Source organism: Pelobates fuscus, chromosome 3 (genome assembly GCF_036172605.1).
Source record: "Pelobates fuscus isolate aPelFus1 chromosome 3, aPelFus1.pri, whole genome shotgun sequence".
Taxonomy (NCBI): Eukaryota; Metazoa; Chordata; class Amphibia; order Anura; family Pelobatidae; genus Pelobates; species Pelobates fuscus.
In genome coordinates, this window is record NC_086319.1 from 79040141 (window position 1) to 79053238 (window position 13098).

General features: G+C 41.0%; 1 protein-coding gene across 1 annotated transcript in view; it reads right to left on the bottom strand.

Annotated features, from left to right (window-relative positions):
* Positions 1-1069: 1069 nt before the first annotated feature.
* GPRIN1 (G protein regulated inducer of neurite outgrowth 1) overlaps positions 1070-13098 on the bottom strand; it is a 51939-nt gene continuing 39910 nt past the window's right edge. Inside the window, exon 2 of the mRNA XM_063447281.1 lies at positions 1070-5958. Within this exon, the coding sequence (XP_063303351.1) occupies positions 3026-5908 (2883 nt within the window). The 5' untranslated portion in view covers positions 5909-5958 and the 3' untranslated portion in view covers positions 1070-3025. The remainder of the gene's footprint in view (positions 5959-13098) is intronic.

Consider the following 13098-nt stretch of genomic DNA (forward strand, 5'->3'; position numbering starts at 1 on the left):
GACTACAACCCTCTGTTGCCTGTCACTCAGCCACTGCCTCACCCATTCAACAATATTGGAATCCAAACTTAAAGATTGCAGTTTATTGATAAGCCTTCTATGTGAAACAGTGTCAAAAGCCTTACTGAAATCTAGGTAAGCAATGTCTACTGCACCACCCTGATCTATCATTTTAGTTACCCAATCAAAAAAATCAATAAGATTAGTTTGGCATGATCTCCCTGAAGTAAACCCATGTTGTTTCTGATCTTGAAATCCATGTGTTTTTAGATGTTCAACAATCCTATCCTTTAACATTGTTTCCATCACTTTCCCCACTACTGAAGTAAGGCTTACTGGCCTATAGTTGCCCGACTCCTCCCTACTACCTTTCTTGTGAATGGGCACAACATTCGCCAACTTCCAATCTTCTGGGACTACTCCTGTTATCAATGATTTTTTAAATAAATCTGTTAATGGTTTTGCTAGTACACCACTAAGCTCTTTTAATAGCTTTGGGTGTATTCCATCAGGTCCCATTGACTTATTTGTCTTTACTTTTGACAGTTGAAATAGAACCTCTTCCTCTGTAAACTCACGTGTAATAAATAACTAATTTATATTTTTTCTTAACTGAGGTCCCTCTCCTTCATTTTCATCTGTACATATTGAACAAAAATATTCATTGAGGCAGTCAGCTAGACCTTTATCCTCTTCTACATACCTTCCTTAATTTGTTTTTAATCTAACTAATCCTTGGTTTACTTTTCTTTTCTCATTTATGTATCTAAAAAAGTTTTGTCCCCCTTTTTTACTGACTGTGCTATTTTCTCTTCTGTGTGTGATTTGGAAGCTCTTGTAACTTGCTTAGCCTATTTCTGCCTAATCTTATAGATCATTCTGTCTTCCTCAGAAGAGATAATTACTAATTAATTAATAATTACTGAATGCTAACTTTTAGTTTTTTACTATTTTGTAAATTAGAAGTTCGTGAAATGTGGGAGAACTGTTTTGGATTCTTTTTACTACATTTTTGTTTATATATTATAAATATTATATATACATTTATATAACACATTAAAATGATTGGGTTGACTTCATTCTAATTGTCCCTTGCAGACAGAGCCACTTTGGTTTATTTCACTTTCGCCAGTTCCAAAAATAAGATGTAGGATTTATTTACTTAACACTAACAAGGTTATTCACTAGCAAGGATTATCAGAAATTCAAAGTTAATTTCAAATTTAAAGGGATACTATAGGCAACAAAACAACTTATGTGTAATGAAGCAGTTTTAGTACATAGATCATGCCCCTGCACACTGATCATGCCCCTACAGTATAACTGCTCACTTCTCTGCCATTTAGGAGTTAAACCACATTGTTTATGAAGCCCTGTTCACACCAACCTGCATGTGACTTGCACAACCTTCCTAAACACTTCCTGTAAAGAGGAATCTAATGTTTGAACTTTCTTTTTAGCACAGTATGTTTAATTTTGAATTTCTTATTTACAGAGCAGAATAAACAATTTTAAAGTAAATGAATAGCTGATTCAAAATGAAACCATGTTATTCATGAAGGCTGTGTGCATCATAGCCAAGGGAGGTGTGCCTAGGGCTTTATAAACAGAAACAGAAACAAAAGTGACTTAACTCCTTAATGGCAGATAAATAAGCAGTGATACTGTAGGGGCATTGTCTATACACTAAAACTGCTTCATTAAGCTAAAGTAGTTTTGATGCCTATGGTGTCCCTTTAAGTCTAAAAGAGTCAAAATGGAAATATTCTCCAAGTCAGCTTTGCTTCCAGTTTGGCTACTTTGGCCTTAAGTTCTTGGAATTCGCAACAATACTCACTTCAGTAAATAACCCTGTAAATTAAACTGACTTGTGATAAATTAGAGAATGTTTCCAGCTCTGCCATTTTCTTTAATTTTTGGACAATTATTCGGCACGAACAGACATCACTTTTCAGGTTTCCAACTCACATTTATAGCCTTCCATAAGAGGGGCTCACTATTTTAATACATTCTATTCCAGTGCATGGGTAATGATCCAAACGGACCAATGAAAACCACTGGCTGCACAATGTCGTCATTTAGGAACTGCAGCTCTGTGCTGCTGTAGTGGAAAAAAATTCTGACATCCAATAGCTAAGCAATATTAATACAAGTTAAATTATCTGTGCGTACAATGTGTAGAGTAGGAAAAAAGTCACCTCTTGGATATGGCAATGGTCCAATAGGTTTCCCAACTAAAATACTGTTTTAAACTGTCACAGCGAAAATGAAGAGCGACATAGTATCTCAAACAATTATACAGAATATGCATCGATGTGTCTTCCCCATAACCAAGTATATAAATGGAGGATTATGGCATTTATCACTTGAACATATTGCAAATGTTTGAATCATATCAAAATCTCTGAACTTCTAACCTACCGATCAAACCAATAAGGTCTTAATCTGGCAAAATCCTAATACCCTAATCTTGTAAAAAATGGTATCAAATACATCAAACTGGAAAGACAACACAGGTACAACAAGAGAACTGTTACCACTTAATTAAGAACAATACTCGTGGGTCAGCTTAGCATACAGGTCCAATATACAATATTGTTTTGTCTGATAAACTGGTTGCTGTACAGATCTGTGCTTCGAAAACTTTAGATGACATATTTTAAATCTCACCAAGCAGCAAATTTTACATTCTTACTGTCTTATTCGCTTCCCCCAGTTTTAAATAAGACACTGTTAACTTCGTCTGCTTGTCTTGGTATAGCCTTTTTCACTGTTTTTACTTAAAGTGTTTGGCTCATTTGGCAGAATGTCACATCAGTCCTTAGAACGAGGTCCCTTCGCAGTTCCAGAATGGTCTTCCAAGTTGCATCTTTGATGTCCAATGTTTCTTCTTTCTCTTGTCAACTCAGTCAACTGAGATTTAACATAACAGCTGTGGGAGACACATTAAGACTTTCTGTTTTCTCAAAATATTTATATTTTTCCATTTTTTTTTTATTTTTTTGCTTTTGCGTCTTTTTTTTAGTTACTCCACTGCAGGGGCAGATCGTGAACAGCAGCGAGGCTTTCTGTGCGAAAAGCATGAGCGAAAAGCATTGGGTTGCCTTTTGGTCTCACTTTTTACTGTGGTTCCTCGAACTGAGCTCCCTCTTGTGTTTTGAGGGGTCATCACTTTCTGCCTGCCATGTTCTTCAATCTGCTTTTCCAGATGTTTCTGTATTGCCATCCCCAAAACTTCTACTTCCATGGATGCTCCATACACTTCCCAAGTCATCCCTTTCTCGTCCCAACTAACCTCTCGTACCGGTTCTGGGTGATCTCCTTTGGGATCTTTTACACGGACTTCAGGATAAGAAGTGTGGGGAGACTTGCCAGTGGGTGTCATTGGGTCAGTAGCGACAGATTTGGTTTCAACTCTAATAGATACTTGCATTTCTGCATCCTTTAAGCTAGGCTTTACATTGGAACATCCTAAACTTGAAGCACCTTGATTTATCGCCTCAGTTTGAAATATGAAAGAGCAAGACCCATCTAAGGGTACAAACGGACTAACAGCTACTGATGTGCACAGTACACTTATGTCAACCTGAACTCCAACATCCTGACTCTGAGGTTTAAGCTGAAGTGACTTAGCCTCTGGAAGTGCACTTGATTCTGGATCAGTCTGTTTTGTTTGGAATGTGAAAGTAGAGGACTCCTGTGGCAGAACAAATGGGCTTACAGCAACAGACACACATTCGACTTTGTTAGCTTGAGTGCCAATGTCCTGACTTGGTGGTGTTATCTCAACTGAGCATGTTTTGGGCAACATGTTTTGTTTTTCTGTTTGGAAAGTAAAAGAAGATTCACCAGGTGGAACAATAGGACTTACAGCCACAGATCGGTATTCCACCTTTTTACCTGTCCGAGCATCCTCATCAGGAGGTGTGAGCTCAAACGAGTAAGTCTTAGAAAGGTTATCTATGTCTTTAGTATCTTTTTCTGTGTGGAACGTAAAAGAAGAAGCTCCATCTGGAGGAACAATAGGACTGACTGCCACAGAGACACATTGGGCTCTGGTGCGAATGGTCTGGTTCTGCATTTCAGTGGTTCCTTTCTGATGCTGTAGATTTGTAGCTGAGGAAATAGACTCATTTTCTCCTGCTTTGCCTGCAATGTTCATGCCAATTTCCTGATGCTTTTGTTCTGATTGAAAAATAAAAGAAGGTGATCCATCTGGAGGAATAATTGGGCTAACTGCTACTGAAACACATTCTACTCTGTTGTCTGCCTGTGTCCCTACATCTTGATTAATTGGAGTCAACTCAGAAGAGTATGTTTTTGAGAGTACATTACTACTTTGTTTGTTCTGTGCACCTGGTGTAACATTAGAGGTGCTTTTTAATGTTTGGAATGTAAATGAAGTTCCATCTGGTGGGATAATGGGACTCACGGCTACAGATTTACACTCCACTCTGGTCTCAGTTCCAACATCTAAACTTGGAGGTGTTAGTTCAAATGAACATGTTTTTGGAAAACTATCAACACATGTTTTGTCTGTTCTCTGATCTGTGCCAAAACCATGTTGAGATATAGTGGATTGGGAGCTGGGTTCTGGTTGAAATGTAAATGATTCTGACCCATCTGGTGGAATAATGGGACTTACTGCTATAGACCTAAATTGCACTGTTGTATCTGCACTGACTTCCTGACTGGGAGGAGTGAGCTCAAACGAATATGTTTTAGGTAGCTGCTCCTTATGATTAGCTGTCCCGACATTATGAGAATTTGTATCAGATGAAGTCCCTATAGTTTCCACTCCAGAATGAAATGTAAAAGATGTTCCACTCCCTGGAGGAATAATGGGGCTTACAGCAATAGATCTGTACTCCACCTTGTTGGACTGTGCGCTAATGTTGTTCCTGGGAGTCACCTGCTCGCAATACTGTGTTTTTGTACTATTGTCCCAACCGGCAGTCTCCTTACAGCCTTTGTTTCCATCTGATGAGGTTTCGTGTTTTTTTTCATTGCTGATATTCTCTTTGTCTTGCTTTGGTGTGTCTGATAAGGTTCCATCTAAAGGATTTTGACCTTCTGATCCAGAGACTTTGCATGTATTCATAGTGGTACCTGCATTTGAATTTGCACAAGAATTGTTAGAATGTTCCTTTCTTTCACCAGAGTGTGGGGGTAACTGGGGAGTGGCTTTTGCGGGTTCCACTGAAGAAGAAACGTTTGAAGGTGAAATGCTGGTGTCCGGTGCAGAAGGCATGCAAGATTCATATCCAGTCTCATTTGTGTGAGATGTTTTGTTTTTTGATATCCTTGTTTCAGTACTAAGCTCTGTTTTCAATTCACTCGAAGGTTCAACCACAATATGTAAACGTTCTCCTTCTGGCACAGATTCACAGTGGGTTTTCTCACCGGTAACCTTGCTGCCATATATTATACTTTCACAGGAGATCCCTGCTGTTTTAATGCTGTCCTGTTTAATGTCTGTACATTCTAGGACATCTTTTGAGGTTTTAAAGTCTGTTTGTGCTATTTCTTTATCCCGGGAGGGAGTGAATGCGCACTCTGCCAAGGATCTCCCAGACCTGCTCAAATCCGTGCTACAATCATGTTGTTTTAATGACATTTGCTCTTCCTGAACTTCCAAAACTGTATCCACAGAATTGTCCCTTTGTGCTGCTAGAAAGCTCTCTCCTTCAGTATCAAAGCTAAAACTTCCTTCCATAAAATCATTATCACCGTGTACGCTGGCACAGAAATTTCTCATGCTTACATCCTCTCCAGTGAACCCTAAATGGCGTGTAGGATCTTCTGCCTGCCAGATCCTGGATGATATGGGTGATCGAAGGGAAATGCTTTCGCTGCCAACATCTGGTTTTGACAGCTGTAATCTCTGTAGTTCTTTAGGACTGCCCATCTCTGGACCAAGTTTCTTCCATAATATTCCAAGTCTTCCCTAGGAATGTTCTGAAACATGAGACAGAAAGACAAACAAAAATTAGGATCCAAGGAAAAAAAAGTCTACATATGAAATAAACATGTCATTATACCACTAACAGACATTATTGACCCTGGTTGTTGGTGGACTACAGCCCTCATTAGCCTCAGCCAACCAGATTACAGCAACATTCCATCAACAGCTGATTCAATTGTTTCTATCCCTTGTAGGTGTGTTTTAAATATCTAATTATTCTGCGATGCTATGTGAATGTTATCAGGTGTAATGTAAGGGTAAGGCATGCATTTATTGTTGATAACATCTGCTCTTTAAAGCAAGAGAATTCTCAGCGAAGACAAAGGAAATGACTGTACCACAAATGATTACGTTCACAGGCCCTTTACATTTGTTTGCAGAAACCTATTCATTTATCTGCTCTGTTTATCTATTTGTAATGCACTGCAAATATATGTAACCCGTGTCTCAAAGTCAACGGCATCTGTATCTCCATTATCCCTTATATTATATTATCCATTCCATATTCTTCAATAATTCTGATTAGATGGTTGCAATGCTCCCCGACCTCCACACCCTCCCGCACCCTGATGTCACCTTTATGGTAAAATTAAATTCTTTTGAGAGAGCCTTGTGTCAGTGTTTAACAGTCTCTGTCTGTCAAGCACTGCGGGGATAGGGTGAGTAAATTGGCAGTATGGGACAGCTTTAATTTTCAAGCACTGCAGGGGAAGAGAGAGCAAATTGTCAGTCTCTAACAGTTTTCATCCATCTTGTCAATATGGCATTGGGAATCATTTAAACTTCAGCCTGGATTTCCATATAATGAACTAACCTGCATTTTCTATAAAGTGCAAGAGTCTTAAAGAATTGCAGATAACTCAAGGGTCCAGCACACTTTCAGGGTATTTCACTGAAGTGAGAATTAAAAGTGAATTTCAAATTTAAGGCCAAAGTAGCCGAATTGGAAGCAAAGCTGACATAGAGAATGTTTCCAGCTTAGCAAATCACACCTCCATAGTGAAATTTACTTTGAATTCTCACTTTAGTGACTGACTAGCCCTGTTTAATTCCTGCCACACGGCACCCACCCATCCCTTGGCATACACATAGTTATAATTATTTTCATTGTTAACCCTTCATTCTCACTCAGCCGATTCTTATTTCACGTATCTTTTTCCTCATTACCTTTTCTCTGTGCAGAACTGCAATACGTCTCCATCTTCATTTAGAATGTTGTCCTTTTAACTCTCCTCTTGTCTCTTTTTGTGTAATATGCCCTGCTCACATGGTCTACATTGCTACCTCAGAATTTCCTTCCTCCCTTCTCTTAAAGCAGCTCTGTTACCACATATAAAATGTATCTTATCTGCTAGCTTCCTGTGTCTGTACCTCTTTTTATTGTTTTTTTTTTTTTTTAATTCTTTATTTTTCTTGTGCATAGTTTGACATCAAGCGTGCAGAGCCACGACACCATCTACAAGCATTTCCATGACATATCAAGGTGTGACAGTTTATACGGCACATTTTTATATTACATGAAGACATCAGACTATTAGACATCGTTTTTGTGGTATAACATGCATTGAACAAAACTAGTTGCGCTTAAGGTGATAGGTGTGTAGTTTGGGTGTATTGTGACATATAGGAACTAGATGTGAAGCTAGCAGAGGTAACAGCGTATTATGTGAAGCAGACTAGTTGTTTAAATGTATGCCTATATTACGCATTAAAAATAATAATAAAATAAAATTAAATGTTAAACGATATGCTTGACATCAGCATTTTGTAATACAACATGCTAGGCTATAAGGGCACAGAACAATGCTTTGTTGAGGAGGAGAGCGTGGGAATAGACCAACCGTGTTATTGCTGGTTGTATAACAAGCTTAATTTGCCACTTTAGATAGGACCAGCTAGTAAAATAATACGGTGCAGGTAAACGCATGTAGGCAACAACGCTAAAAACTCTGCAAGGGGTGAAATGGTGGCAGTTCAAAGATTAAGTAATATAATCAATTGCGGTCTAGCTCGTGGGTAATCTCATGGGCAGTCCGATTAGAGTTCCATGTGAGTGTTGAGGCTCACTACCGGAGGCGTCGGTGAGCTGGCCTTATTGTCTGGTGAGTCGGTGGTCAGCCGATGCCTATACTGGGCAGGGAGGTGCCTGGCGTCTGAAGTGTCTGTACGGCTTCTGCAGGCCCGGCTCCCCCAGCGGCTCTGTGTGGTGTGTCTGTTACCCTTGCCACAGCGCGCAGCTCGGTTTCAGCCCTGGGTCGCCGCGTGGGAGCTTGCTGGTCCGTGGTGTTGTGCTTTGGCATGTTGTTGGGGCCTTGGGGGTACCCGGCCCTCACCATACCCCGTTTGTGGAGGTGGGTGTGTATGCCCAGGTCTGCGAGGTTTGTTTCCCGCCCTGTCATGGGTCGACGCCTGCGTGGCCGGACTGCCTCCCCGAAGGTCCGCAGTGGGTCTCCATATCGGCGTCGGCGGATCTCCGGACGGATCCACGAGGCCACTGCCCGTGCCGCCTGAGGGTAGGGCACTCCCCTGTCACACAGTATCCCACAGAAGGCTGAGCAGAGTCGGTCTAGGGCCACCAGAGGGTGAGGGTGCTCCTGTTTTTTTTGTTTCCGTTATTTGTCGGTGGGCGGCCATCTTGGACACACTCTGGCTGACTCGTGCTTTTGCCGGTTGCCAAGCTTGTCTCTCTTGCTTTCGTCGTTAGCCTGTTTATCTTGTGGGGACCGGGATAACCCCCACCGGCCCAGAGGGGGGGGCGGTTAGGAGGTCAGTAGTGCTTTCTGGGGTGTCCGGTGTCGGAGAGAGCGGCCGCCTCTCCCCGGCTCCAACTCCTGCAGGCCTCAATTTGCGTTGCGTTCTATGTGCCCCTACAGGTTCCAAAAGGGTATCCCCCGATTCTTTGGAGCTCCCCCGACATGGGTAGAGCACTCTGGTAGGTCTTTGGGCTACACAACTGCTGATATCGCCTTATTTTGTGCTCGCCCGCTGGGAGCTCCTTCCCCACGCGTCTGTACAGCTTGGCGGTCAGACTCCGCCCCCTCTTTTTATTGTTTTTTACCCGAGCACTCTAGTTTTCATAAAATACATAAGGTTTTGACTACAGACAACTTTTCCTAATGTATAGCAGCCAGGTTGAAAAAAACTGGACAATGGGTGAAGCTTACACAGGACTCTGTCTCTGTTTTCCAATCAAATTTACCCACAATCCAGCAGTAAGAAGGGGGCAATCGACAGGACTTCACAAATAGTGTGTTGCCTAGGCAACCCTCCGCTTGGCCTGATGTGGATCTTGCCATCTAAGCCCGCCTCCATATGCTTATTGGTCCTATATTTAGTCTGTGACAGCTTGGTTTACATGCCACAGTCACGCTTTTAGAGAGGGGAACTTGAGTCTGATGCACTGTAGGGAGGATTAGAGGTATAAGAGGTGTTATACTACGACTTTGCCTTGTCTGGCGCATTCAGGGTTAATGAGCCCAGTGATAAACACACCCCTTCTTTATTTTATCCATTTCTCCACTCAGGGAGACTCGAAAGTTTGAGCCCGCCCTCTTTGAGTTGATTGACACATAGTCTTAATCAATCTGTCTCTTAACCGTCTGTCTATATGGAAGGCGTGGCTTATCTGTGGCCACATGTTTGATGTTTGGCCGGCACTGTTGGTAGCTCCCCCTGGATCATACCTTGTTGCACCAATTGGCTTCCTAATTAACGATGAACCCATTATTGGGTTAGACACACATGGCTAATTAGTGGTATTTAACTCACCTCATGGCTTTGCTTATTCTGCCCCTGACAACGGCGTATGTACATGCCGAAGCGTGCATCAGGCGTTTCTTTAATTTCACATTTTTGGTCTTTGGTTTAGGTAGGTACTAGTCTTGTGCGGTGCCGAGGTAATCAGGGACAGTATCTAGCTTATATACTTTATGCTTGTTTGCTGCTTTTATTTTATTTTTCTTCTGGACTCCAGTGGTTATGGTAGATAGACATTTAGTCCATGTGCCCCCCCTTTTCTTTCACTTTTTTCCGTACCTAGGCTTTGGTTCTAACTTATGCATATATGAGGGAAGCATGGACGTTTTGATTCCCATTCTCCTTACCTGTATTTAGGTTATTTCTATAGGGATTTACCCTCTCTCGATAATCCAGCTCTGTCCTGTACCTAATTGTTTGGTGGATACCATCTACCTCCCCATCTTTTCCTGTACCTTTACCTCTACTCTCACCTTTTTCGGCCAGACCCCGTGTGGTGGGTTTCTGGTTTTCTTTTTGGTCTCAGTAATTATGATCTAGTTATTAATAAAGGTTAATTTTTTTCTCTTTTAGATTGTATAGTCTGAGCTCACCATTCCACTACCTGCCCTCTGAGCTCAGCGGATGAGTAGTTGGGATTCTGTCGTTCTTTTGTACATAGAAGTGCAGCAGACAGACAGTGCGCCCAGATAATTAATATAAATAAAGAGATGGGGTTGTATAATCAATAAAATACAGGAAACATACGGTAAGGAAAAATAAAAAAAAAAAGAAACCATGACAGTGCCGGTTTGACCAAAGAGCTATTTTCATATCTCTGCACTGGTGCTCTCTGCCTCTTCCAAGCAACAGACATTACGTCACACATTATTGTTAATTCCATTCACACCCATTTTTGCTGCCCAGCTTTCTGCTTTTAGCTGGGGGAAATGTCTTCTCAAATCATATTCCTTCCCTTCTACATTTTTATCCGTATTTAAATGTTTAACCCCTTAAGGACACATGACATGTGTGACATGTCATGATTACCTTTTATTCCAGAAGTTTGGTCCTTAAGGGGCTAAGGGGTTAAATAGACACTATAGTCACCAGAACAACTACAGCCTATTGTATTTGTTCTGCTGAGTAGAATCATTCCATTCAGGCTTTTTGCAGTAAACACTGTCTTTTCAGAGAAAAGGCAGTGTTTTCATTACAGCCTAGTGATAACTCCACTGACCACTCATCAGATGGCTACTAGAGGTGCTTCATGGGGCAGTGCTGTTTGTGTTCCTGACCCTATAGTATTCTTTTATGTTTTCATCACATCATACATAGTGACATATTCGCAATTAAAAGAACACTTGCAACAGACAGGTGTAGATACTCATTCATCGTTAAATAGCAACAAACAAAATACCGTATGTACTATCATAGTTTTAGCTGGGCCCTGTATCATGTCTGGGAACATTTCAAGTAAATAAACTTCAGCAAGAAGTGGGAGTGTTTCGGATGCTTTGGTGTCTTTGTTGTAAGCGGGGGCAACTCCAAGAATATGGATTAGGGCGTCATCTTCCATCAGACATCGCCAGAAAGTTGGGAAAGAGTCTGGAAACAGGTAGGCAAGCTTCTGTTGTGTAAGGTCATTAAGAGATTTTCGGGGATTCCCAAAGATCTAAACATCTGATGGCTCGATGTATATGTGATATTGTATTTTTCCAGGCGTCTATGATGAAAGTCTTGTGTAGTTTTTTTTCTCCTAATTTATCATATATGGAAATTTGAGATGTTTCACTTGGTGAACGTCGCATGAGATACGCTAAGTTAGGTTTAGGTGCTCCGTGAATAGACAGAGTGCAGCAGCGGAGCACAGTGCAACAGCGATAGGTTACGGACTAAATAGGGTACTTTAGTTGACCAGATCTTCAGTGAGTGTGTTGTGGTGGTCAGGGCATGAGAAGGCATTTGGGTCGTTGCTCTCTGACGTGCTAAAGGTGCTGGAGGGAGAATGGTTCCTGACAGGAGTTTTCTAGATTGAGCAAAAGCCATATGAAGGCACTTGTGCTCAGCGAGAGAAGTTGAGCGAGTGTGTAGCATTGTAGTAGTTGTTTCTAATGTTGGGGATACCTAATTCTCCCGTTGCCTGCATGTTTTACTGTAGATTCAAGGGGGGGCATTTTTTCCATATGTATGAGGATAAGACAGTTTGAAAGTCCTTCAACACTTTATCATGAATTTGGATAGGCAACGTGCAGAAAAGGTATAGAATTGTAGGCAATATAGACATTTTTCATCCTGGTTTCCTGGCCATCCACTAAAGCTTGTTTTTGTCCCTTGCTTCAACTGTTGTCTTGGTCTTCTGCAATATAATTTGTTTTGATTTTGCAAATCTCACACATAGGTATGTTTTAAAGTCTATTCTCCAATCGAACTGGTAATTCTCTTTTAGTAGCTGTACTTGAGTGCTTCGAATTCCGATAGGGAAGGCTTGTGTTTTCTCCACATTTTAAAACTGCACTGTATCTTGTAAGTGTCTTGATAAGCAACGGCAGGGATATTAAAGGGTTAGTAAGGCAATGCAGGATGTCATTCTCAAACAAGGACATATTTTTTCACTAATAGGTTCTAGGTTTAATGGAGAAAGGGGGCATCCTTGGCGAGTTCCATTCAAAATGGAAAAGGTGTTAGATAGAAAACTTCAATTCATAATTCTTGCGGAGGAGGCTGTATAAAGGGCTAGTATTGCTTTAAAAAAATGCCAGAGACATTCCAATTTCTATAGGACAGCAGATTAAGGTGATCAAAAGCCATTTCTGCATCTAAACTAGGAGAAAGCAGGTTACACTTGAAATGGGCATGTTCTATCTTATTTAATATGGATCTGGTTTTGACTGTGGCATGTCTTGCAGGGACAAAGCTAGACTGATCCTTAGATACTAATTCCAGTAGGATTTTATTGAGTCTAGTGGCTATGACGTTCGCATACAGTTTTGGATCTCAGTTAAGTAAAGATAGAGGGCAAAAATTGGCGCACGTTTTGCCAGGTATATGTAGAATCACACTTGTTGTAGATAGCATCTCAGGGGGGATATTTCCAAAGGCCATAATTTAATGAAATAAGTCTATTAAATCGGGCCCTAGTAGGTCAAAGAACATACGGTAGTAACTGTTAGTAAGAGGGAGGGCTTTAATAGCCTTCGGTACTTTCTGCTTTGCAATAGGGGAAGCCAGGTCTCTGTTCTGTTAAGCTGAGACTTGAGACAGAGTGATTTCCTCCAAATATTCAAAGGTTTCTTGGGCTGATGGTTAAGGAGCATTAATGTCAGCGTGTAAGTTATTCAATGAGTGGTAGTAAGAGGCTAGTTCATTTACAATGTGAAGGATTTGTTAGTTTAACT